General features: G+C 37.0%; 1 protein-coding gene across 4 annotated transcripts in view; it reads left to right on the forward strand.

The window, feature by feature from the left end:
• Nucleotides 1-26,549, forward strand: part of TMTC2 (transmembrane O-mannosyltransferase targeting cadherins 2) — a 230,874-nt gene that overhangs the window by 158,148 nt on the left and 46,177 nt on the right. For all 4 annotated transcript variants that reach the window (XM_068190320.1, XM_068190323.1, XM_068190321.1 and 1 more), the window contains 4 exons: nucleotides 535-620; nucleotides 1,428-1,612; nucleotides 3,227-3,305; nucleotides 15,533-15,654. In XM_068190320.1, the coding sequence (XP_068046421.1) occupies nucleotides 535-620; nucleotides 1,428-1,612; nucleotides 3,227-3,305; nucleotides 15,533-15,654 (472 nt within the window). The remainder of the gene's footprint in view (nucleotides 1-534; nucleotides 621-1,427; nucleotides 1,613-3,226; nucleotides 3,306-15,532; nucleotides 15,655-26,549) is intronic.

A 26,549-nucleotide genomic window follows, 5' to 3' on the forward strand; every position in this document is an offset into this window, starting at 1 on the left:
TGTTGCAGTTGCTTAGCTGTACAGTGAATAATCTAGTGAAATTGCTCCACAAGGGGAGTCCTTAACATAGCACATGAAGGGCTGGGTGCTTAACTTTATCATGCATTTGGAAAATACCTGCTTATTTCAGGTCAAGACAAAATGCCTGGCTAATCATTAATGACTTACAAATACCTCCATCATATTCTATCCACTTTAAAAAGTCTTGCAGGCTAACATTTTCTCAACTGAGTAAATGAATCTTCTGGTTTCCAAGAAAGCCAAAACTATTCTGTTTAACATCTGCTTTGTTAAAGCCATATGGATGCACCTGATGTCTATGAATTCATCTTTATACATGGAACAATAATTCTCACACTGAACTGTTAGTGAGTGCTTGTATCTCTGAAATACCAGTAAGCATGTTTTACTTTGTTACCCAAGTATTGTTTTCAGTATTTGTTTTCAAGTTACTCTTTGTAGTAACCTCACACCTCACTCTCTCTTTTCTTTTTCTTTTTTTTTTTTTTATTTCTTTTTTTTTCCCTTATGCAGAGGATTACTACTTCAGGAAAACAGCAGGTTTTCAGAGGCATTGCATTACTATAAACTGGCAATTGGTAGCAGACCCACACTAGCTTGTAAGTATTTTGACTCTTCAAGCTTGTATAATATTGACTGTAGTTTTCATAGAAAATTTTCCTACTCTTTAATAACACTTTCTTTTTTTTTCCAGAAACTTTTAAGTCAGAAAGCAAAATGTGAAATTGTGCCTTTGACAGCAAGTGTTTACTAGTAAACAACTATATTTAATGTGGTACAAGTAAGAAGCAGATGATACATTAACACTCAGCATCACAACTAGAACTTAAAATGCTTCTGATCTGGGGTGTTGAGTCAGGGATACTACTGCCCAAATTTTCAGGCTCCTGTTTTCTGTTTCTTACAGCCAGTCCCTGATATTTATGTGAGTGAATAATAGAAATATTTTTTCTTTCTTGCCTGGGGAATATGGAGAGTAAACATTTGGGTGTTGCCAGGTTCCAAAACAGGTTCCAAAATTAAGCGGCGGTATTTGAGATGGCTGAGACTTTTGTACCTTCAGTATTAATCTTCTCTCATATATATTCTTATGCATATTTTTTGTAACACTTCAAACAGTAGTTCTGTATGCTTTATACAGTCCTAAAAAGAGGAACAAAATGGAACACTCTGCCTAACCAGTGATTCCTTCCTTCCTTACTTTATAGTCACCTTATTTTTCCTTGTCTCTGAGCTTCTACCTTTTATATATTCACTTATGTTACATGTTCACACTCACACCAGTGAGTGATCTGTGTTATTCAAAAACTGAATTAGATGACCATGGGATCTCTACCCGATACTACTTAGAATTGAAACGGTAGATAATGTTCCATTCACATAGAGCATTTTTTCCCTCTTCACAGCTGCCTATTTAAATACTGGTATCATCCTGATGAACCAAGGGAAGACAGAGGAAGCCAGGAGGACTTTTGTGAAGTGTTCAGAGATCCCTGATGAAAATCTGAAAGATCCTCATGCTCACAAAAGCTCTGTTACCAGCTGTCTTTATAACTTAGGAAAACTTTTTCATGAACAAGGACACTATGAGGTAAGACTCCAGATTTGTATATAATATATTTATAAAACTTTCATATGCAAATAATGCATACTGCTTCCACCCAGACTTTCAAAATATATCACATACATGAACTGATTGAATTTCACCAGCTCAAGATTAGCATTCTCTACAAAGAATATTTGTTCTCTACAGCCACTGGTGTAATGCTATTAATTAGCAGCGTGATGTACTCACATCAGAGTCAACATTAGCAGTGGTCACATCTGATATGTGTTAATTCATTGGTTTTGGCTTTGTACCCATAGCTGGTATGCAAGGATAAAGCCTGATTAAACCTGATTAAAGGCCAGTCGACCTAAAGTGTAGAGGCATTATAATTCAAAACACAGTAAGTCCATCTTTAGCTGGAAAAGTCCAATTATGCTTGCATTTAAGTCTCTAAAAATAAGACCCTGTTGAAATAATTTAAAACTTTGCTGATTAAAAACATCCCACTGTGTGTTATTTTCAGATAACTTGACCTCAGTGCTAAAGTGGGTTGGATATTTTTAATGTAACAATAAACTGCACCTAAGCCATCCCATCTCATTTACACATGCAACTGAGACTGTTGTGATTTCTCTCCATTTTCCCTGATGAACTTAACTGAAACTGGACATTCACATGAGGTTTGACCTTTAGAGGTATTTGAAAGAAATTAATTCTCTCTTTGCATTGTCAGGCATACTTCAGAACAGGAGTTGTGAGTGGTTTTGATCCATGTAAAGTGTTCCTGACCGTGACAGTTATGTCAGCTGTTTAAGATCAGGCATGCAGAAGCTGGATAGATTCCCTGTCATCTGTTTGTTGCATCCAGCTCTGTCAGATGGAGTTACTAATTGGTTAAAATACTGACAGCTAATGCATATATACGGAGAAGAGAACAGCAGCATGTTGTCTGCACAGCCGATAGAGTGTAGATTTGGAGTTCAATACCTACAAGATACAAGAGCTTTTAGGAATATAAAACTTCAGATTTCATCCTGGCTGTCATTGCAGCCTTTGTAAGCTGTGACTGCTTGATGCAGAGCTAACAGACTGACCAGCAAGCGTCCAAAGTGGGGAATGAATAGTAATTCAAGGCACAGCATATTTGCAAAGGGATTCCAGTTTTGGGTTTCTTGACTTCATAGTGCATCTCATCCTTTCTGTAGAGCAGGCTTCAATTGTAAGGATTATGCTTTGTTATTATTTGGCAGTAGACAATGATTTCTTTATTTTTAGGTCACTTTGTGTAGTTAATCATCAGAATGTCCTTTGTCTGCAGATCAATAATACTCTGTATTCTTTCACAGCCTACTGAATTTTATGTTTATAAACTCATCAGTCATTAAGAGGCAAAAAAAAATGTCCTCATTACTTTTGCCTGGAAAAAAGTTGCAATATTTGAACTAACTTGATTTCTTGTCTATAAGCTACACTGAATTTGTTAAACTTCAGGTAAAAAAAGGAGAATTTTTGTGCTTTCTGTGGCATTTTTGATGCCAATGTGTTTTCTCTATCCCTGCACCTTTCATTTGGGGAAGGAAGATAGTTTGGTTTTACTTTATATGTGAAAGAAGGCTTTTTAAGTTGGTGTTTTCCCACCTGGGTGTTTCTTTGCAGGAGGCCCTTACGGTTTACAAAGAAGCAATACAGAAAATGCCGAGGCAGTTTGCACCACAGAGCCTATATAACATGATGGGTAAGTGCATTGTTAGTACTTTAGAATGATATTGGAGGAGTTAGGGTGAAACAAAAGACCTTATCCAGGCAACTGGTGCTCAAATTAATGACCTAATAAAACCCAAAAATAGTTACTTTCAGTACAAGCCAAACTAGGCTCAGTGCTTAAATGCCAGCAACTGCAATGCTGGATAAGGTACAATAAATGATGAGACTATTAGACACTGGATGACTTTAGGAGTGTCAGTGTAGCAGTTCTACATTTAGAATGCATGGATTAGTTTTTTTCTTGGGTCTCCAGAATCTCTCACACACTACTTTGGAGGCCCTATGGGCTCACGTGTATATGAGTGTTAGATATTGAAATGTCTTGTAAACCAACAAGGTGTTCAAACAGACCCACAGCAATAGTTGTACTTTTTTTTTTAGGTTGTGCCAAAAACTTATTTCCAGCTGATATACTTTAGTTTAGATGCCTACAATGAGAGAATTCTTATTTTTCTTCCAGGACCAGCTATGTGTCCTTCAAAATTTTAAGAGTCTTTTGAGTACTAAACCTGTCAATTTACCTGTGAGGTGTTTCTTGTTTAACTTCAGTTCTTCATATTCTTCACCACATTTTATATGGGATACATTAAACAGATAAAAGAAAGAAGATAAAATGCATTATTACTTATAGTACTCAGATCTGAAAACAGGAGGGCTGGTTCTTATTGTTCCAGAGATGCTTGTAAGTGGAATCCTCTCTCAAAGCTCATGTGTTTCTGCTAAGCACCCTCAGTGTTTGGCTCAGTACTCTCTTGTTTGGGATAGGAAACAATGTAAGAACCTTTACTTCAAAGTGGAGCAATTAAAAATATCTGTGTAAAAAATTAGGATCAACAGGAAGCATATGGGGTTTTGAGTGGTTCCCCCCATCAATGCCTCATACACAAGGGAATGTATTAGTTGGTACCATTTGCTTTTACACAGTTGTTGACTACTTATTCAGGAAAGGTATCTTTGATTAGGATCTTACAATTACTAGGGCACAGAAAAAAGTAAAATTGTAGTTGTAACTGATGTTGTATGTTTGAAAAATGTAAATGCTAGATTTATTAGTTCTCTTGACACAGTGACAAAGTATCTAATGTCAGCCTAAACACTTTCTTAGCAGTTCATACAGTTCAATGGAGAGTTACTTCTCCCTGAGCACTACGTTTTACCAGATTGGTGCCAATGGCTAAAATCCATAAATGGCACAAATTGATTATTACATATACTTTTGTTCATTGTCAGTCTTAGTAAAATTATTGTTTCATCAGTTTTATTTATCAGTGTTTGCTGATCAATTTGGTGGTGGTATCAACAGTCTCCTCTGTGTGAATTAAACCTCTGATTACTATTTGTGGTCTATAGTGACTGCTGAAATACTGCAGTGCTTCAGCAAATTCTCTGAAATTTGTGATTATTCTGATAAAAGTGTTCCTCAGAAAACAAAATTGGAAAACGTAAACCACTGCTGTTTCTAGCATGGAATGCTTGTCCCATTGCAAAACAGGTTTGTACTACCCTTTTTCTTTTCCAATGAATAGATGCTACCTTTACAACTACTATGACCTCTAATTTTCTCCAGAATTTTCCTTTTTTTTTTTTTTTTTTTGGTTGCTTTTTTAGGTTCAAGAGGCCTTTCTCAATTTCCTTTGTAAGCACGGTGATGCCCAAGTTCACTCTGTTCCTGGAGTTTGCATTTTTTAACTCACAAAACCACAAATGCTAGTTCATTTCTTTACCCAGGCCTGGCTCCTGCTTTACTTCCTCCCTTCTCTCCCTAGCCCATACTCTGGCTTTTGCTTTCTTTAAGCTGCTGCCAGCACTTCATGGATGTCCTGGTGGCATAACAAGATGTGGTAACTGAGTGTATCTTAGCTCCTTGTGGAGCTCTGAGAATTTCAACTTACCATTAACATAGCTTATATTTGTATTTTGATTGCTTTGGTGATGGCAGCTTTTGCAGGAAAGACACAACTTGCTTCACAGTGGTTGCTGAAGTGTTGCTTGTGGGCTATGCTGCAAAGGCAATCCAAGAGGCTACACAAAGTTGGGTAGTGTCTTGAATAGCTATATTAACAGGACTCAGAGTCTCTCCTACCTGAGATGACAAGACAAAGCTAGGTAGCTATGCTTCTTTATAGTGTGGAAAGAAAACTGTACCTCTGGGGAGTAATGAAGCCCTTCTGATTTAGACATCTATTTAAGATTATACACATAATCCTTGCAAGCATACTTCTCCTCTAAAAAGAGCTGAGATGACTGACTTAGATTTAGTAGCTTGATTTGGGTAAGATAAATCCTAAATACCTTTTCAGTCATCTCTTTGCTTTGTGTGTGACAGGAGAACAAGGCAACCACATCCATTATCAGGAGTGCATCCGCTTTGTGGCTCATATGGTGTCACTGAGTATCAGAGAGCTGCCTGGAGTGTTTATTTCTGTTTCGATGTTCAAGACAAAATTATAAACACGTTCCCTAGAACACTTTCTTTGATAAATAGCGTTACATAAACTTGTCTGCCCACTTCTTGCCTTTAAAAGGGAGACTAGAGGAACTGAAATAGGCCAGTCCTGTCTTGTGCACTTGAAACTGCATAAACCTAACTGAGCTGTCCCCACTCCTTGTATGCTCATTGCTGGGGAGGAAGGGGGAGCAACTGGGGAAGTAGCAGAAGGAAGTTTTCTTCCCCATCTCCTTGCATGTGGTAAAAGTCTTCACAGCTTATAATGAAATCCAAGAATAGTCACAGTTTGACGATCATCTGCTGTGGTTGTTACTGTGATGACTGTATTCCCAGTCTCTGGCAATCTCTTTGCTTGGTTGAGTGGCACACATATTGCTACATATTGGCATGTCATATAAGGAAACAGTACTTCCTCTAATTTTTAATAAGTACTCATTCGTGTAATTGAAGATTTTTTGGAAGGTTTTTTTTCTCCTGTATGATGTACATGACCTACTTGAAAGAAAATAAACAGGAGATGAACTGTTTAAACTGAATCAGGTTTGAACTCCAGCACTCTGAGTGCAGTAGCATTAACACTCCAGCAGTGCTAAGCCTTTACACCTCCTGCTTTCCCTGTTTGTGTTACTCTTCTTTTCCTGTGCTTGCTTCTATTGGCCTTTTGCTCTGACAGGCCCAGTGACTTATTCCTCTGGTGTGTCAGTCTGCCTGACAGACTCTCATCCTTTAAAACACTCTGTAACTTGCCTCTTAATGGGAAAAAGAAGTATTGGGGCTCAAGAAGCAGGCATCCATTTGACTTTGCATTTTTTTCATGGTACAAAAGACAGGGCTGTAATACCAGCATCAGATGTTCTAAGTTTGTGCATATGAAAAAGTTGCAGGGAAGATTTTGGTCTCCTGTTGCTGTGATTTATTTGGCCAGGTGTGCAACAACTCAGCTAAGGAAACCATATGTTTCTCTGGCTTTGTACCAGGAAACAAAACCTTTTCTTTTTTTTTTTTTTTTTTTTTTTCCTTAGGAGAACCCAAAACAACTAAAAATTGAAACTTTAAAACTAGAATCAAAATAATTCTTCAACAAGCTGTATATAAGGTTGGCTTGGTATTTATTTTCTGTATACCATATTGCTTTGATGTAAATTAAAAAGTACATGCTAAGGTTACACACATTAATTTGCTTGGCATGGCAACTTGCACTACAAAGGCTGGAGTCCAGCTCAGCTGTATTAAATAGGTAATATATTTTGTTTAAAGTTTCAATTAAAGACTGAGGTCAAAGTCCCTGTGGGATCTTGAACACTTTAATGCCAATATTAGGATTGCTTAAGGATCAGCCTCTGCTCTAGATGTCTTTTGCGTTTCTTGAAATCTGATATTGTACAGTTGATTGTATTACATTGCTTTCAAAACCACACTAGCCCACCTGCTACAGTAATTCATACTCCTGACAGTTAAGTGGTGTGAAGTGGACCATGTAGACTTTATTATAATACCAAACAGTAACAAGCAAGATGGTGGCATTGTTCAGGTTTAGATTGGCAAGATACTGTCATAAAGACAAATATCTTGATGGCACTTCATCTGCCCTTGCTAACTAGCATCTGAATGTCTATTTTCAAATGCACTTCAGGCAAAGTCTTACAAATATTTTTTATGAGAAATGCAAGTCACAAAAAAGCTAACACTGCAGGAGTAAATACAGTTCATGAATTGAAATTTAAATAAAGTTTAAATTTCTCCTTGTGAATCTGCTGGATTGCACATGGACAGAAAACAAATTATACACAAATGTACAGTCCAGAAAAGAGTAGCCAGATTATACATCTGGTGCAGAGGTTTGTATCATAAGTACAAAGGCTTAGCATGCAGAGTGACTTTCTGTGTTGATGATTATAACATAACTATCACTTTACTTGATTATGCTTTTGGGTGGATGTGGCTGTTTCTACAAACCTGTTAGTATTGTTAAGGCTCCTGTCCCATTTACCCCTTGCTCCCATTAGTTGCTTTCTTATTGAATTATTTTGAAATAGTGTTTAGAACTCTAGGAAATCCTTTGGTATAGTTTTACTGTGCAACACTTAATTTATAAGATCCAAATATGATTAAGCTGTGAAATGCATACCTCACATCATAACTTATGCAGAGTATGGTACCTGCACTTACCTAAGCTTTAGTCATCAGTGTCCTTCCTATGCATCTCATGAAATTTTGCTAGTAATTTCTTACTAAGTGTACAAGTATTTTTTTTTTTTTTCTTTTAAAACTAGCTTGGATGGAAAAAGGATTTTTTTTTCTCTGATACGTACATTTTATTACATGTTCCATTGAGATAAGAATGGTGTCCTCTCCAATAGTGATGGGAATAAAATGCTGGGCTTCCTTCTCTCCCCCTTGCCACCCTCATTCTGATACTTTAGCCCTTCCCCCTCTGAGACTTTGCAGACTGTGGTAGTTTATATCTGGTGTCCAAAGCTAAGTAGCTAAGTGCTGCATCCAGCTGACAGCCAGTCCCTGGTGATGTTCCACAGGGCTCAGTATTAGGGCCAGTCCTGTTTAATATCTTTACTGATGATCCAGATGAGGGGATTGAGTGCACCCTCAGTAAGTTCACAGATGACATGAAGTTGGGTTGGGAGTATTGATCTGCTGCAGAGCAGTAAGGCTCTGCAGAGGGACCTCAACTGGCTGGATTGATGATAGCTCAAGGCCAATTGTATGAGATTCAGTAAGGTGAATTGCTGGGTCCTGTACTTGGGTCACAACAACCACAGGCAGGGGGGAAGAGTGGAAAGGAAAGCAGCCCTGAGAAAAGGGACCTGAGGGTGTTGGTCACCAACAGCTGAACATGAGCTACTGTGTGCCCAGGCATACTGGCTTGTATCAGAAATAGTGTGGCCAGCCAGACCAGGGAGATTATTGACTCTCTGTTCTCTGCACTGATGAGGCCACACCTTGAATCCTGTGTCCACTTCTGGGCCCATCACTAGAAGGAAGACATTGAGGAGAATGCCCAGAGAAGGGCAATGGAGCTGATGAAGGGCCTGGAGCACAAGTCCTACAAGAAACAGCTGAGGGAGCTGGGCATATTTAGCCTGGAGAAGAGTCAGGAGAGACCTTATTGCTCTTCAACTACCTGCAAATAGCCAGCTGGGGGGTCTGTCTCTTCTGCCGGGCAACCAGCAATACAACAAGAGGAAACAAGAACAAGCTGTACCAGGGGAGGCTGGATATCAGGAAGAATTTATTCACTGAAAAGGTTGTCGAGAATTGGAATGGGCTACCCAGGGAAGTGGTGAACTCACCATCCTTGGAAAAGTTCAAGAAGTGACTGGACATGACACTTGGTGCAATGATCTAGTTGACGTGATTCTATGATTCAAGGTACGACTCTTACATCTGATTGCAGTGTCTCCTGTTTGTTTGACTTTACTTTGAGAGAGTCAAGCTGGGTATGAAGGTTACAGCAATGGATTGCTGGAGATGGTAATTTATTCAATGTTTGAGAACATGTTTGGTTTTTTTTTTTTTCCCAGGTTCCTAGATTTCCTTAGCTTTTAGCTCTTTGGACTATTGATATATATTTTAATGTGAAATGCTTGAGTTTTCCATGCCTCTATTTTTGTCAGTATGCTTATTTCACTGGAAGCCTTTGTACAGCAGGAAACAGCTGTGCAATATCCAGGCTGTTCCATGCTGCAACTGATCTTATTTTGTCCTTCATTTATATCTGTTTTCTACGTTAGGTATTTTCCTTCAAAAGTAGCTTAGTGGTTTAATTAAATCAGATAAGGCTTTGCTTCAGCTAATTGAGGCCTATAAGAATTTGTTCAGACAAAGTAAATGTGGATTGACTCCCATCTATCAAAAACCCTCAAAATACAATACATTCCTTGAAATCTTCAAGGAGATTATTCTGTAAAAGGAAAGAAAAAAACTGACCCACAATATGCTTCGTCTATGCAGAACTTGATGCTCGCTTTGTTCACAGGCTTCAGCTGTTTCAGGGAAGATGTGCATGCACTGCATACTTATAACCAAAACTGTTAATTTATTGCAGTATGTCTTATGCATCAGTATAGTATAACATCAAACTGTGCTTCCAGATTTATTATGTTATTTTATGCACTGATACCAAAAGGAAGAAAGAGGGAAGTCGTATGTCTAGAGAGGTGCATTTTTATGGTAAGCACATCTGCAGCCTTGATTTGCACAAGAAAGCTGCACGGTTGCATTATCAAAGACACAAACTCCTTGTGGTATTGTGACACACAGGGGCACAGATCTCTTATTTTCTAATTGTTTATACTCCCAATAAAAAGAAATGATGGAAAAGTTAAATTTAAATCCTGATGGAATGTATATATCAGAGATTTTTATTTTCAAAGGGCATCTCCATCTTTCTTTGTGTTTTGACATGGGGTGTCTTCTCCTTGTCAAACTTTGTTTTCTGTATTATAGTTTTACTATCCCGAAATTGGAAGGGCAGATAATTAGCATACACAAGGATGATGCACGGCAGATTTACCCTACATTATCTCCTTTATGGAGGTAATTTTTCAGTTGTCTTTTCAGCAATCTCTTTTGGGGTCCTATAAGGAGGACCAGTGGAGGGATGTATCTTCTTAATCTGAAAGTATGGGTACCTTACACCTGTGGAGATACAGTGCTTTTACATCCATAGTTCTATGGTACTTTCTGATTAGAAAAGTCTGGCATGCTCCCTACCAGGATATGGCCTTTGCTTGGTATGACTAGTTACATCTGAAACAGAAAAATCATGAAATCAACACATGAGATATTAAGCTAGAACCATGTAACATACATTCATGTAAATGCTAACTAATTTTGCTTTTTAGCAATAAGTGGTATGTATTGGAAAATCCTGTGTCCTTTTTGTAAAATTATTTTTCTTACAAACACTTTCCACCTAATTATCCAGTAAAATATTAGCCTTTAGGGAAAATGGCTGCTAGCAAGCTAATATTTTATTAGCATTATTATTTAATATACATATTTAATGTTTATTAAGATTGTTATGGGGTTCTAGTTATTAGCTATATTTTAATAATTGTTAAGGCTTTGTTAATCAACTATAATTATAATTAATAGCCTCGCATGATTTTAGTGGGGAAGTTTTTGGTTAGTTTATTATTTTTGTCGGATTTTGTTTCATTTTATTTTGAAATATTATTTTTAAATTCCAAAGATTCTGAGGAAATATGGGAAAATGCTGTTGGTGAATGGTAGTTTTGCAACTAGTCTGTGGCAAATAAAATCCACTTGAGTATAGGGATTTTAATTTTGGTGGTGTAAATCTAGCTAAAAGGTACCCTATTTCTGATTTCTTTGGAAGTATTAATAGAAATGTTAATGAACTTAGTATGCACTTCTTTAAATGGTGTTTTAGTTGCATATTAATGTTTTTCGTGCATTACATTAGTAAAAGAGAATTACAGTTTAATAATATATTATCTTTCTAATTGAATAAGACAAGAAATAGGTTCATAAAACTCAGAAAATATTAACTGAACTGTGAAGCTGGGAACAGTTTTGGAATATTGATTGGTCCCATTTTACTCCAGTCATCTACTGAATTTATTACCACCACTCATTGTGCGGGGCAATGCTGCATGTCTGTGTGTTTATACAGATTAGGGACTGGAAATAACTGACCGTTTATTGCTTAAGGTTTTCAGTGCCGTGAATTTCTTTCTCTGTCGTTGTTACCTCTGTTGAACTTTACAGATCTGACAAGTTTTATTAATAAAGAGTGTGTGATCTTTCAGACTTTTAGCATGAGGTTTGAAATATTTTGCTAAAGTAATTGTTAAAGTAAATATAGAAATCTGCTTACGTGTTTATTTGCATATTTTCTGCCAATGGACACTCTTGTTATCTTTCTAATGCCTAAATCATTTGTGTTGCAAGTTTATAAGAATGCATGATTGTAAATGGCAAATATTATTTTTCTTACTTTAATCTCAGACACACAAATGCATCCTGAATTGCAACAATCAATCCATACATGTTTTCTCTGACATTTTGATGGAAAATTATCTCAAGGTGGCATAGCTATTATTAAATTGCATCAGCCTAATGCATAAATTCACTTGATTGAACTAATGGTTCAGTTACCTGTTGCTTGATTGTATTCTGGTAGAGAATAGAATCATCCATAATTCTGGTAGACCATAGAATTCTATTCTAGTGGTAGGAGCTGTTGTTAATTTTCAACTTTTTGTTTTCTTCATTTAGAAGATGGCATTTATAACAGACCCCCTAACAGTGCTTCCCTCTGTAGCAATCTATGTTCTAATTACTTACAATATAGGAATTCTTGGTACAGGTTCCTCAGAAAAAAATGTTCAGCTATGGAGAATTACCTGCAAAGAGTCACAGAATCACACAATCAGCTGAGTTGGAAGACACCCACAGGGATCATTGAGTCTAAGTCCTGGCCCTGCACAGCACTATCCCCAAAAGTCACACAATGTGCCTGAGAGTATTGTTCAGACTCTTCTGGAACTCTGTCAGGGTTGGTGCTGTGACTGCTTCCCTGGAGAGCCTGTTCTAGTGCCCAACCACCCCCTGGGTGAAGAACCTTTTCCTGATACCCAACCTAAACACAACCTCAGGCCATTCCCTCCGGTCCTGTCTCTGGTCACCACAGAGAAGAGATCAGTGCCTGCCTCTTTTGCCCTCCAAATGAAGTCATAACTGCCATGAAGTCTCCTCTCAGTCTCCTCTGGCTGAACAGCCCAGGTGACCTCAGCTAGTCCTCATATGGCTTCCCCTCAAGGCCCTTCACTATCCTCATTGTCCTCTGTTGGGCACTCTGTAATATTTAAAATTCTTCCTATATCATGGCCCCCAAAACTGTCCCCATCACTCGAGGTGAGGCTGCCCCAGTGCAGAGCAGAGCAGGACAATCCCCTCCCTTGCCTGGCTGGTGATGCTGTGCCTGATGTCCCCAGGACAGGGCTGGCCCTCTTGGCCAGAGCACTGCTGACTCGTGTTCAACTTGTCATTGACCAGGACCCTTTATGCAGCACTGCTTTCCAGCCTTTCATTCCCTGGTCTGTCTGCACGTCCAGGATTGCCTCATCCCAGGTGAAGAATCTGGCACTTGCCCTTTGTCAGCTTCATATGGTTGGAGATTGCCTATCTCTTTTTGGTTTGTTGAGGTCTCTCTGCAGAGCCTCCCTGCCTTCAGGGAAGTCAATAGCTCCTCCCAATTTTTATCTGTGATGTTCAGAGGAATGCAGTTTCTTTCTTTACAGTTTGATATTTAGATTGACATATTAGCTTTGTTTCTAGGTCCCCCACTCAGAAATGTTCTCAAAGTTTTAGGAGTTTAGTTTGTGAAGTAGTTGAGCTCTTAAAATCTATTAAAAATTGAATTTCCAAGTACTCCAAAGTTCTTAGTCTTTTCTTATATCAGAATCCACCATGAAAAATAGATGAGAACCTTGGATCTATTTGATATTTGGTAGTGCATTCAGCCTTTACTACCCACAGATAATAGCTCCCTTAGTTATGGCTGCTTACTTTACTCTTAAAGCATCTTGTTAATTGCTTGAAACTCTGCCAAGCTATAACAGGTTGGGGTGGAATTTTCCACTTGAAGAAAAGAAAAGGACAATATGGATTCCTCATTTACTTTATGCTAATGAAGCAAGGACCTGTGGGAAAAATAGTATGCAATCAAGGAAAAGCATGCAATTAAAGCATGCAGCTAGGGAGAGGAGTTGAGAGGAGAATATAGCTTGACTTCTGGCTTCTTCCGTCCTTTCAACACTTACTGACTTTGTTTTGTGCAGGTAAAATATATTGTTGTGTCACTTATTTGTGAGTGCTGACATAGTGAAGAGATCACATGTGATGTTATTATCACTGAGTTTGATGTTCATGTTCTTTTGAGGATTCTTACCTATTTGGATTTTTTTTTTAATGTAGCCTGGGCTTTTTTGGAGGGAATTGTTCTGTCTTTTTGGCCCTAAACAGCAGCAGAATTACTTAAGTGTGTGTGTTATCAGATATCCAGACCAGTGCATGAGTATGAAATGCTTTGTAGATCTTTGATTTAGGAAGATATGTAGATCCTTGATTTAGAACAAGTAGATTTTTTTTCAAACAGGGATGCAATCCTCTAAATACAGCAGGCTTGTTTGAAAAAAGTCTCTTTGTTCTTAACAATCATACTGGTTTCCCTTAGCCTTGGCTTAGCATTACTTCTGTCTCTACATCATGCTCATTTTATCTGTGGTCTGATGTTTGGTCATTTTGCATGCACCATGCCCTTACTCCTGAAACTCAAAACTGATGGGCCACATTTTGCCTGGGATCCTTCTCCTCTGGTGACAAAGACAGAAAAAAACAATCTGACTTGGCCTTGTCCAATTTTCTTTTATGAAGAAAATCTTCCATAGCTTCTGTAAATATTTAAGATCAAGAGATAAAAGTAGCTCCCATGCTATGAGTTAGTTATTTTTCCTCTTTGGAGAATCTTTTTCTCCAAGTTTTGGGGGTGTGGTAGTTGGCTTCAATCTTGATTAAATAACTTTGGTTCCTCTGTCTCCCTGGTACCTTCACAGTTATTAATTTCCATATAATGCAGAACTGGAGGCTGTGACTCACCTGGAGACAGCCTTAGCTGATCCTTGCTTGGGTCAGGTGTAGTCTCTTGATCTTCCAATAGTAGCATTTGATAACCTGTGACTTCAAAATTTTTGGAAGATACTTATTTATTAGAAATGGACCAGCTGCTGGGATGATGAAATCCTGAATCTTCAATTGGCAATTTCAGGCTGTCATTGACCTAGGCAAGGGCACGTTTATATCCAGAGTCCTCGTGAAAGAGCTGTGTAAGTGCTGAGTGTTAATCTGAAAGGTGTTATTCTTCACCACTTCATACTTGTTTCATATTGATTGTTTCCAAACTTTGAGAAATTTGTTTGCTTCTTGAAGAAAGAGACTTTCTTACTGAGTATGCTGAACTCTTTCTGAGAAAAACTTCATGACTATAATTGTCTAACACTAATATATAATATATATAAAAACATATAACATCCCGTTCTTATATTGTTCTTCAACATTCCCTGCCTCAGCCTCTCATTGTAAAGGATTTCACCTTGAAAAATGTCCAGTTTCAGTCATTTTGTATGTGATTTCATAAGATTAGCAGTTTTAAACTAATGGCTGCTATGTTTTAATTTAAACAAGTTGTGGCAGATGACCTAATATAGCTACATTCAGAGATTGTTTTTTTAATGTCTTGCCCCTCCCATTAATATACTTTCAGGACTGTTTTCTTAAACTTCCCTAGTTTTTGATTCTTGAGTTATTATGATTAAATGCAAACATTTTCCATGTTCTCCCTGCTGTTCCATGCTTTGCAATGTAAAGCAATGGAAAAGAAGTAGCTTTTCTAAAGGAAAGAGGTAAGATTTCTGTTACTTTGAGACTTTTGACTAAAGCTTAGCAGGTGGTGCTCTCTCTGGCAATTATTTTCCAACAATAGTTTTCATCTCAGCTATGCTATTTCAGCCCTAATTAGGCCTTAACCTAATCTCCTCACTCAAGTTTCTCCAAGGCTTTTTGTGCGTGGGTGTGGTTGCAGGTGTTCAAATCACTTTGCCTTTTTCTAGATCTCTTCACGTTTAAAACATAGAAAATTATGTGATAAATTATGGAAACCTTGAGAAATTTGTGGCATTCTTACTAGCGTTTCTTTGACCCTGCAGGAGAAGCCTATATGAGAATGAGCCGGCTGCCCGAAGCAGAGCACTGGTATGTGGAGTCACTGCGATCCAAGAGCGACCACATCCCAGCCCACCTCACCTATGGAAAACTGCTGGCGCTGACGGTTAGTTTATCAGCACCTCCTGGGGAGTGGTCTCAGGTCCTTTCAGTAGGTTAGGTAAAGGGATGGGAAGGCTTTGTCCTGAAAATTGCTTATTGCCTTGTTTGTCACACTGTTTCAGTTATTCCTTTTAATTAAGGAATTAAGCATTGAGTTTTGTTTTTTGTTTTTTTGTTTTTTTTTTTTTGTGAGACAATGCATCTATTGTTGAGGTAGCACCAACTCTGTGCTGGAAAAAAAAACAGTTGTAATGGCACAGAAACTTTGTAATGCACACTAAGGAGTTCTTTTGATAAAGCATTTATTATAAGTTCTTTGCATGACAAGTAATGGAATTAATTCTGTTAGATATTCAGTGTTTGACTCAGGGCTGTTGGAGCAGCCTATGGCTGAGTGTCACCTGTACTTTGTGAATGACATCTCATGCTTTGAATTTACACTTCATTAGGAGTATCTCTTTGAGCATATGAAAGGAACTACTCAACTATTAAGAGCTAGTTCTAAAAAATTAGAAGAGTTGGACTTCTTTATTGCTGTGAAATTTACTTAACTTTTTACTGCAGGTGTGCTTGTAGCTCCAGCTAAACTAACCCTGTATGATAGTTATAGCAAAGTGCCAGTCCCTCCTTGATGTTCACACATTTTGAAGATGAAATGGATTTCTATTTTATTAATTCAAATAATTCTGTTTTAAAACTGCCTTTCATTTGATTTCCATTTCTCATTCCCATTTTTCTTTCATTTTTATCTATTCTACATTTGATTTCATTCTTTACCTTAGTAGGTTTGCTTTCTGTACTCTACTGATACACCTCTCTATAGTTATTGAGTCCTTGTGACTCAGTCTGAACATTCCTACACTGAAAGTTCCTCAACTATTCACCTGGTGATAAGCTTTTTCTATGGTCTTGATTGTGCTATCCAGTCTTCAAGCAAAAAATGTCTTTTATTGTGGAAAACAACATGATTAATTTCAGGAGATCCATTATTGTTAAAAGTATCTGAATTTGGAAAAGGGGAAGGAATAACAACAGAAGTTTTCTGTATGAGTAACAGGTGACAACATAGTTTGAAAGACTTAAAAATTGGTCTGTGTTACTATGTAATATTAAATGCAGAGTTTTATTAAAAGCTACCTGAAATTGAAGGTTTTAACTTGTAATGGAAGTCAGGGTGGTAGTGTCATATCCCCACTGCCTGTCAGTTCCACATCCGGGAAAGGCTTTTTTTTTTTTTTAACAATTTCCAGTTACTGTTAAAATGGCTGGGATATGGAAAAATACATGTACCCACTGTTTACCTTCTTCTAGAGCAGAACTACGAATAGGTTATACAGGAAGATTTCCTTATTTACCTTGCTTTCCTAGCAGTTATCTTTGTATATTGGACCCAAGAATAATAGCAGAAATTCAGTGTTATTCTTCTTAGGAGATCCTTCTTAGGCTTCTTCTTAGGAGATCTTTCACACAAAAGTGCTAATTTCTTGGAATTGCTGTGGGGAAGCGTTGTGGTTTAGGAATAGTATTTCCCGATTTAGTGTTCCCACTGTAACACTCCAGACCACACGCTGCTCTCTCACTACTCCCTCTCCATCCCACTGCAGCAGGCTGGAGAGGAGAATTAGAAGTACAAAAGGTAAAGATCATGGGCTGAAGCAAGAACAATTTACTGCAAACAGTAATAAAATAAGAAAACAAATAGTAAGAGCAACAATTTTAATAACAAAGTGTACGAGAGAGGAGAGCAATTCACATGGGAATGCTCAGAACCCTGGCAATACCTGACTGTGCCACCATGCTCCTCGATCCAGAAGCAACCACTTTTCCCCTTTCCTGGATGGGGAGGTGGTATAGAATAATCTCTGGGTCCTGGCCGTGCCCCCTCCTGGCTGCTGCAGAAATTAACCCTGTCCTGGCCAGGAGAGGAAGTCAAGAGTTTTCTTAGTAAAATCTAAATTTCTTTTTTTTTTTTGCTGTTTGTTTGTTTGTTATACACACACACTCCCCTACCCCAGTAGTTCTATGGTTAATTTTTTTGACTTCTGAGTGTGTGAAATACGAGGTCTGTTAAAGAAAGTATTACAGTGATTCTGGGAAACAAGGTCTCACACTTTTCTTCAAAATAACAAAATTCCCAAATCCCAAAAGTGTACAAACACTGTGAGCCACTACTTTATTTTTTTTTAAATTCTGTCCCCTCATTACAAAAGTGCAGGTAGAGGATTAAAATTTGGTGTTACTATCCCAAGTTTTAGAAGCAAACAATGAAAAATCTGCATGAGTCCTTATAGTAGAATTGGACTGTTTGAATTTCTCTGGGGATATAAATGGAAAATATGTGTGGTGTGGGCTGTGCCTTGAGCATCTGAATTGTGTTTGTGGAAGAGCTTGTCTCAGCAAGGAGAAGAACTGTATACAGCTTTGAACACTGAATACTGCACTATCATAGGAAATAAAATACTTTTCCTTTCTCAACACACACTTGCTTTCCTATACTTGCTCTGTGCCATAATTTTAGTTTATTCTCCTCAAATTTGTTTGTTATTATTTCTTGATGCTTTTGTCTTTATTATTGTTGCTTCTCATATTCATGGCAATATGTACAGATAGGGTTGATGTCCATTCTGTTGACAGCAGTATAAGCTGAAAAGATGGTGCTGATGTCCTGTTTACTTTCAGGATTTCATAAACATATAGCAAGGAACATTATGATGACAAAGTATTTACAGATGGCACAATTTTTTCTGATGGTTGCTTCACTAATGAAAAATAAAGTTCACTTATCTTTGATCCATTGAAAATTGGCATTAATTCCAATTAGTTCTTTGAGCTACAGGTCTGAAAAATATTCAACACAGAAATGGATGGAGAGATTTGGCAGTAAAATATGTGGATTTTATCCCCATTTTGGTCACTTAATCAGTTTTGCAGGTTACTGTCTGCTCAGTGATTCACCAAATGAATGTTGTCTAGTTTCTGGCATACTGAACTGTCCTAGTATTAGTTCCCATCACAAATATATAATTGCTGGAACTGGCATGCTTCCTGGAAGTCTTCATAAACTTCCTGGGGATTCAGATTAGAGCTGCTCCCTTTAGCGTAGTTATTTCAGCCCAATCCCAACTTGATCTAACACTGTGATTTATTCTTCTGTTATTTTTTACTGTATTTTATTTGTTATATATGCTACCTGGGTTAATGATAATTTTCTCACAGCCTGTAAATTTAGGAAAGAGAAGAGCCTACTTCAGTTAGTTTTTGGATGTTAGAGATGTGTTAAAAGCTTCTTTGCTGTGGGAATCAAACCTTTGAACTTTATACAAACCTGTTTCTGAATATAGGTACTGAGACAAAACTGTTAATAACACTTCTCTGTGTCTCTTTTCTAGGACAGAAATGTGAGATCACTGATGAAGTGAAGGGTGGATGTAGGTGCTAATATAGATAAGAAATTTTTCCATCAGTGAAATTGGGGTGTAAGGGAGGGGAGGAGGTAGTTTCCAGACAAGTTCCTGAATTCCAGCCAAAGGTAATTCTAATATAAAACCCCCTAGCAGTAACGTCAGACCTGTAAACTTCACAAATTCAGCTATGTTTTACTTCCTTACTTTAATTCCAATGAAGTGGCTTAATTTTAACCTCAGCTTTTCTGCCTTCTTAAGTCTGTTGCCAGTATTAATGCTTACTGAATGCAGCATCACATAGAATCAGAGAATCATTTAGGCTGGACAAGATACAAATAATGCCCAAATGGACTTGGGCATGCTGCTGTATATGCAGGAAAAATGGACTGGCTTAAGAGCTCCAGAGGAATAGCTAATGAATTTACAGTCTTGTTACCTGATATCATAAGTTACAGGAATTTCCTAGCTCCTATATTAGTTCATGTTATATGTTTATATCTAAGAATTACAGCTCACTAAGCTAAAATTTTCTTGAAAATATGTTAGGACAGCATAATTTAGTGGTTGAAAATCATGATTAGTAGCTCAGTTACTAGAATAATTGGCAAATAGCCAGTTGTCTGGAACTTAGGTTTGTCCTTTTTTATATTTTTGAAACAACATGTAGGTGTTTAGAACTGTAGTGCTTTAGCATTATGTGCTTTTCAGACCTGTAACCTGTTAAGCTGCTTAAATAGTGAGGAATTTATTTTTCTATGTGGCATGTTAGTTAACATAGCCAATCTTCTGGTAGCTTCATACCACAGCATCTGAGCCTCATCCCTTGCTTAGGTAGCTTATTTCTACATTACAAAGAAAAGCATAATTTTTTGAAAGACTTTAAAATTGCAAGGCTCTCAGATTTAGAATAAAAATTACTCTGTCAAAAATTACAGTGCCAGGTGATGCCTTGAGCATGCAATGTAATTTGTTTTCCATTATATGAGCAAACCTTCTAGAAGAGAAGGCATTGGCTATCTTGCTAAAAAAATCATTTGAAAGGAAGGCTTTTATTTTTTTTTTTTTTCTGTCACTTTAGTAGTCCTAAAGAGAAGACTAAGAAACCCTCCCTCCTAATGTCTGGCCTCTGCCATCAGTCAGTGGTTGGTTGTTACAGTAGCATGCTAATCTGACAAGCTTTATTTCAATTATAAATAAATGTTTTTAAGTTTTGTTTTGTCTCTTTTGAGTGAAGTTAAGCTCACAAATGACCCTGCGTAGTTTGCAGTAGTGGCTCGAATTGCTAAGATTCTTAGGGTCAGCCTCATATTGTAACATTTAGTGTGTCACATCTAGGAATTACAGGCTTTGCTATATTTCTCTGGAAGAAATTGCACAGTGTTTTCTTGCATTTTACATGGCTCCACACAGTGCTATTAGTCTCCTATTTTTTACTGGCTTGGAAAATCACCCAAAGTGCTGTAAGAAAAAACTACTTTTCATTGTAAAATTTTGGCGCTGGAGCTCCGACTATTAAATTCAGAAATAATCGTCCTAGAAGATTCCCTATAATAAAAAATATTTTATTTTAAAATGTTTTATTCAAGTAGGGTTTGAGAAAAAGTGGTCACAGACATGATAGAGACAGTGTTTTGGATTAACGTGAAAGTAACAGGATTGAGACATTCAAGTATCAACGTTGAAGTTTATTACTCTTTTTAAGTTTTGCAATAATTGCTCTTCAGTGAGCGACCATATTTTTCCTGCAGTTGATTGTTGCTTATGCTTCTGACAAACAGAAGGCCAGTGAAGTATCCTGCCATTTTTGGTTAGTTGTGAAATTACTCAGTGTTGCTATCAAATACCCTACTATATTCAGTAATTGATGTAGTGCTTGAATGTCATCTCAAAATAAATATAAATAAATGAAAGCATAGAAATGAATGGAAGATAGGAAAAACAGAAAAGAATGGGACAGCAGCGGAAAAGGAGAATGGTGTAGATTAATAGACTAATTCAACATTTACAATTTCTGTAATTACTTGCTCCTGGTGTTTCAGCACAGTAAGGATATTTGCATTTCTGTTGGAAATATCTGTCATATTGTCATCTTTAATGTCACTGGTTCATTGCTACTTTTTCTCCTGTCTCCCTAGATTTACACAAATGGGACGAAAGCAGGAACGAGGGAGAACAGTCATGATGTCAAAAGAATTGTGACTGTCTTTAAGACATAGCGATTGAAATGCTCTGTTAAATCTAGTCATGATCTTCTAGAACAGTTTCTTCTTTCAGTAATCAACTCCTTTAAAGGAAACAAAAATATTTGCAGTAATACTTAGGGGGCCAATAAATGCCTACACATAGAGAAATCTTTAATTAGTGAAAAGGCATTTTCTGAACAGGTCAATTTAATTAGATCAGCAAAGCTCTTAGGTATTTCATTTTAGGAAACTATGTCCCTTGGCTGTTAGGTCTGCTTCTAGGAAGAATTTTTTTTTAAATGAAAATTGGATATTTCAATTAAAGTCACATAATGACAATATAAAAATGACATTGAGTCCATGAGAATGCCTTGCCTAAGAAATCAAGTTAAGCCAAGCAACAGCCACTACTGCTTTTCTGTCTTGTAGTCAGTTTGTCTTTGGCATAGACACTATAAGCTTTCTTAACACTTGAAATCTCTTGAGGGTTACGTGTGCAGTTTGTATTTAGTTCTGAGTTCGCAAAATGTGAGTTGTTTTCATTTTTGTTTCCAGCTTACAAGCAATTCACTTGTAGGGGCTAAAAGGAAGGGGTTTCCCTCTTCAGTAGAGAAAATCAGGTTTACTGACTTCAGAAGTGTGAGCCCTTTTTAAAAAGGTTTAGTTATCTGGTGTATCTGGAGCTTTAACACGTCCAGTCTGAATGACAGGATTTCCGAACTACAGAAATTTCCATAGCTGACATCTATTGGGCTTGTATTTCTTCAGAGGCTGGCTGCGTGCCAGAAGTATTGCATCCATAGATATACTTTCCAGTCCCCTTAGGACATGTGTTTGGCTGCATTCCAGCTGTAATAGAATTAATTGTAAAATAGAATATTTTCATTTAAATATACCATATATGTCTAGTTCATAAATTACTCTGGAACAGGTATTTAGGCACATAACCCCTCACTAACCTCCTTTAGGGATCTCATCTTCGGTATCGTGTTTCTAACTTCCTGTAGACAGGAAAGAGGGAGCCCTAAACTTCTCACTTTACTCAACATAAATTTAAAGCTTGTTACAGACAGCATCACTGACACAGAATGAACTGCTTTCATGAAAGAATCACAGACTGCTTTGGGTTTGGAAACAACCTTAAAAATGATCTAGTTCTAACCCACCAAAAGAGAGATCTTTTTGTTTTATTACATGGTTGAATAAAGCTGCTGTAGTTACTCAGTGTGTAGTAATTTTGTCAGTAATTGTGGAAAAATAGGCCAAATGTAGCCTAGAAGAAATTCATAGGACTCAGTGAAAACAACATGTGAAAATACTGAATTTTTATTCTACTGACTGGCCAGTGAAATATGAGTAGCTATTAATGCATTTATTTATCAGAAAATATAAAATGTGTTTAAGACTGAACAGAAAAGAAAGGGACTAACCTGGAAATTAACTTCACATTTCATTACATATTTTTAATGCAAAATGGTCAAAGCTTAATGACTGAAGTCAATATTTCAATAGGGGTCTATACAGTAAATAAATCACAAGGTATAGAATGAAATCAGTTCTTTAAAGGTTTACTTAAGATTTTACACAATATTTCTTGGTTCCAACAGTGATGTAATGAGGTAAATTCCTTCTAGACTTCAAATTACCCCAAAAGAAACACTAAAAATAGATACACTATTTAGAAATACCACCAAAGAAAAAAACTCACCACAACAGAACAACCAAATAAAAATGCTCCAAGGGGAAAAAAATTTACACCTACATTTCTTTTCTATATTGGTTTGAATACTTTATAGAACAAGAATGATTCTGGTGATAGGAGACATATAGACCAAGAAAATGGATGTCAAATAGCTTTAATATATTATTGATTAATTTGATAAGTAATACTTGAAGAAAATATCACCTTAATAGTGTGTCTCAGTCAAGTCCCAAGCCAGTAAAGTTTAGAGCTGTGCTTTAATTTCTAGATCTATGTGTCCATTCATATGCTGTCATGTCACATTCAAAAATGCTTATGGTCCAGTAGATTTCTGCCAAAGTCAATGGGCACTGCTTCAATCTCAACCCTGTGGTTATCATGCCTTTAATTATCACTGCAGATGTATACTCAAGAACACAGTTTATGTTGCTATTGTCCCAATTTACCTTGGCTCATAGAAGAAGCGTGCTGACTTTAGTAGTATCTCAGTGAAGCTAGTAGAGGGATATTTTACTCAACAAAAATCTGCATGTGTTTGAAGGAGGGCTAATGTTATATATTAAGATGGAAGTGGATCACTTAAGGTGCAAATAGAAGATTAAACTAAGAGATTGGATGTTACTGATTCCACCAAGGCTTATTTACAAAAGCAGCTAGGTTATGTACTGAGTTATGCAAGCAGTATGCAATATACTGGATTGTGCATGTGAGGACCCTGGTCCAGTGAAATGACTGGGAAGGACAGAATGTTAGTCATAACCTCAGTGACCAAGTTGTGTGGATGTGTCACACTGGACAAAAATGAGAAAGTTGCTCCACATTTATTATAAAATTTAATAAATGGTGAATTACTTTGAATTTGTAGATAAAGATATATAGTGTAATTTCCTCCAGAGTAGTCTAGTTCATGCTCCCATACTCTGAGATGGCTTCTCTGCCATGTTTGGTTGTTATTCTTTTATTTTAATAAAGATGAGATTAAAAGGCAGGATTTGTCTCCTTAATGCATAGGAAGTATAAAAACTGAGATAAATTTTAGACCTTAGATGATAATAATCCAAGTCCTGTTTATTTCAGTTGGTCTAGCATTTCACATACAAATCATGGTACAAGACATTTGTGTTGTAATTCAGAATGAAGAGGGAAGAGTTGTAGAAACAACAGCAAAATGAAAGAAAAGACTCCCTTTAGCTACTAAATACTAGATATTAAAGTTGTTTTTGAACTACTAATATTTAGACCTAGGGTGAAGAGCTTGCCTATGTCAATGACATCATTGTAAGGTGCAACTCTAGTTCCTGTTTCACTAGTCCAGCTAAGTAAAAACTTTTGAAGAATTTATTACACATTTACTCAGTATCACACCATTTAAGTTGTGTTTTGCCTCACAACTTTGAGGCAAAAGGAACTGGTTATGAAACAGGATATGCAGGTCTGCAATAACTTAAACATGGAAAGGAAGTCACAGGTTCAGTTCAAACTTTTTTACTGTCACTGAATGGTCTGTGACTTTAAAATGTTCTAGAGAGAAAGAACATATAATACTTGTTATTCTCTATTCAGTGTGCACATTTTAATCAAACTTCCATTAATAAATATTTTCATTATTCAATCTATTTTAATCTATTAAAAATCTGAATGCTTGCCAAAAAAAAGCCAACAGATGTGGAGAGTGACAGTCAACTGCATTTGTGGCATAAATTAAGTTCTTTAAGTAATCACATTATTACCAGTTAAAGTTGGTAAAACTGTATTGAAGAATGAAGTCTGTGTCCTACTGGAGAAACCCTCCTAAGTTTTGAAGAATGATGAATATTTATGTTGTATAAAGTTGGTTCAAATTGCAGAGACCACCTAATTTGTTGAACCACCTTACTGGTTGCCACTGTAGCATCATAGTTTCCACAGGAGGGTTATTCAGAGCCGCTCAGCTGTATTAGTCTTTCCCAGTTTTACTACCATTGCAGGGTCCCTGGGCCTCCGGCAGCCTGAAGTACAACAGCTGCCTCAACATGAATTTGGCACAGTTTACAAGAAAAGTGAGGAAAAAAAAATTGGGGTGGATATCGAAATGCTAGTTTTGTCCTCAGCTTTTTCATATTTTAAGGATAAATACAGTCTTCTACTAATGAATTAACTGCCTTTAGCTGGCTTTCTTTCAGTTGTTCTGGTGATCATAACAGTCATTTATATTTCATTTATATGAAAGCCTAGATAAGCTGTATGTCTGACAATATTAGCAAGCACAGATATATTGTTTTGGTCTCTAGGGAAGAAGCAACCAACAAAACAAAAAACCTCTTGCAGTCCACTGAAAAGAACTAGTCTTAAAAATCAAGCTCCTGACATCATATTTAATCAGTTAACAGTTTTTCTTCCAAAACTGCAAGCACCCAGCCATTCTGATTTAGAGTCTGCATGATTTGTGGACAGTGAGGTATATCTGAAAGCCAGGAAAACTTGTGTTAGGTTATAAGAGCCCTGTATTAGTTACTTGCACTTCTAAAATTTATTTTTCATTTTTAATTTGTTGGTGTTGCTGGAAGATGGTAAGCAGGGGCAATTCATCTATATTTGGGCATGAAACATGGGAGAGTTTTCTTTATTAATGCAAAACTCCAGGAAGCTTGTCCTCATTATATGCTTTAGGTCCAGATCCAGTAAGGCAAATATCAGCCAGTCTTCCAAATCAATTATTAAAGTGTTTTCATCATGTTCAAGTTCTTTTCTTCAGCAAGGAGATTGGCATTGATTGTTTTATGATTCTGTCTTGTTAGTCTCTGCAATGAAATACCATAAATATGCCAGTGCATCTCTACAGAGGATCTCCATTAGGGCTTGAGCTGGGACCACCCACTCATTTCTCCAGAGCAGACCAGTAGCTGTCATATAGCACCTTTTCATTAGCTACTGACCTGGACTGAATGTAAACTGGTGGCCAAGAGGAGAAAGGTATTTCGTATCCCATTATTAATCCTCAGGGCTGTCAAATATTTTCATTAAAATTGATTAATAACTTCTTTATCCTTCAAATAAGTCTGCTGTCATGCAGACTTACAGTTTTTTGCTTTGTAAAATTGCCAGAGCATGTCGTTGTGCATATATGACTGCAAACTCTGCTGATAGAAATTGGGAAGTTGGCTACCAGTGGCTCTCAATTCCTGCCTGTGGGTCAATACACATAACAGTGAACATGCGACAGCACACCAAATGCCTTCCTGCCCCAAATCAGTATTTTTCAGCTGTTTAAATAATTATTTGGGTTTTGTTTAAAAGTTATCATTTTATTCCCTTACACCATCTATTTTATTTAACACTGAGAACACATAATGGGAAAGGGACAATGACAGGATTACTGTCAAGTAAACTACACAGTGTCTGCATTCTGTTGGGTAGTTAAGATGTATATTGGATAATTGAAAAAAAATGATAAATACTAAATTTTAATTGTGAAAATGCCTGATTCTGTCAAGTGGTTGTATTTTACATATTTTGACACAAAAAGTAATATGTATTAAATCTATGCTGAAGCATTGATATTTTAGCAGTGGACTGCATTAAAGAGGGCATTTTAGCTGGTGGGATGCAAGGTTCCTCTCAATGCCAGTCT

Source organism: Anomalospiza imberbis, chromosome 5 (assembly GCF_031753505.1).
Source record: "Anomalospiza imberbis isolate Cuckoo-Finch-1a 21T00152 chromosome 5, ASM3175350v1, whole genome shotgun sequence".
In the NCBI taxonomy this organism is placed as follows: Eukaryota; Metazoa; Chordata; class Aves; order Passeriformes; family Viduidae; genus Anomalospiza; species Anomalospiza imberbis.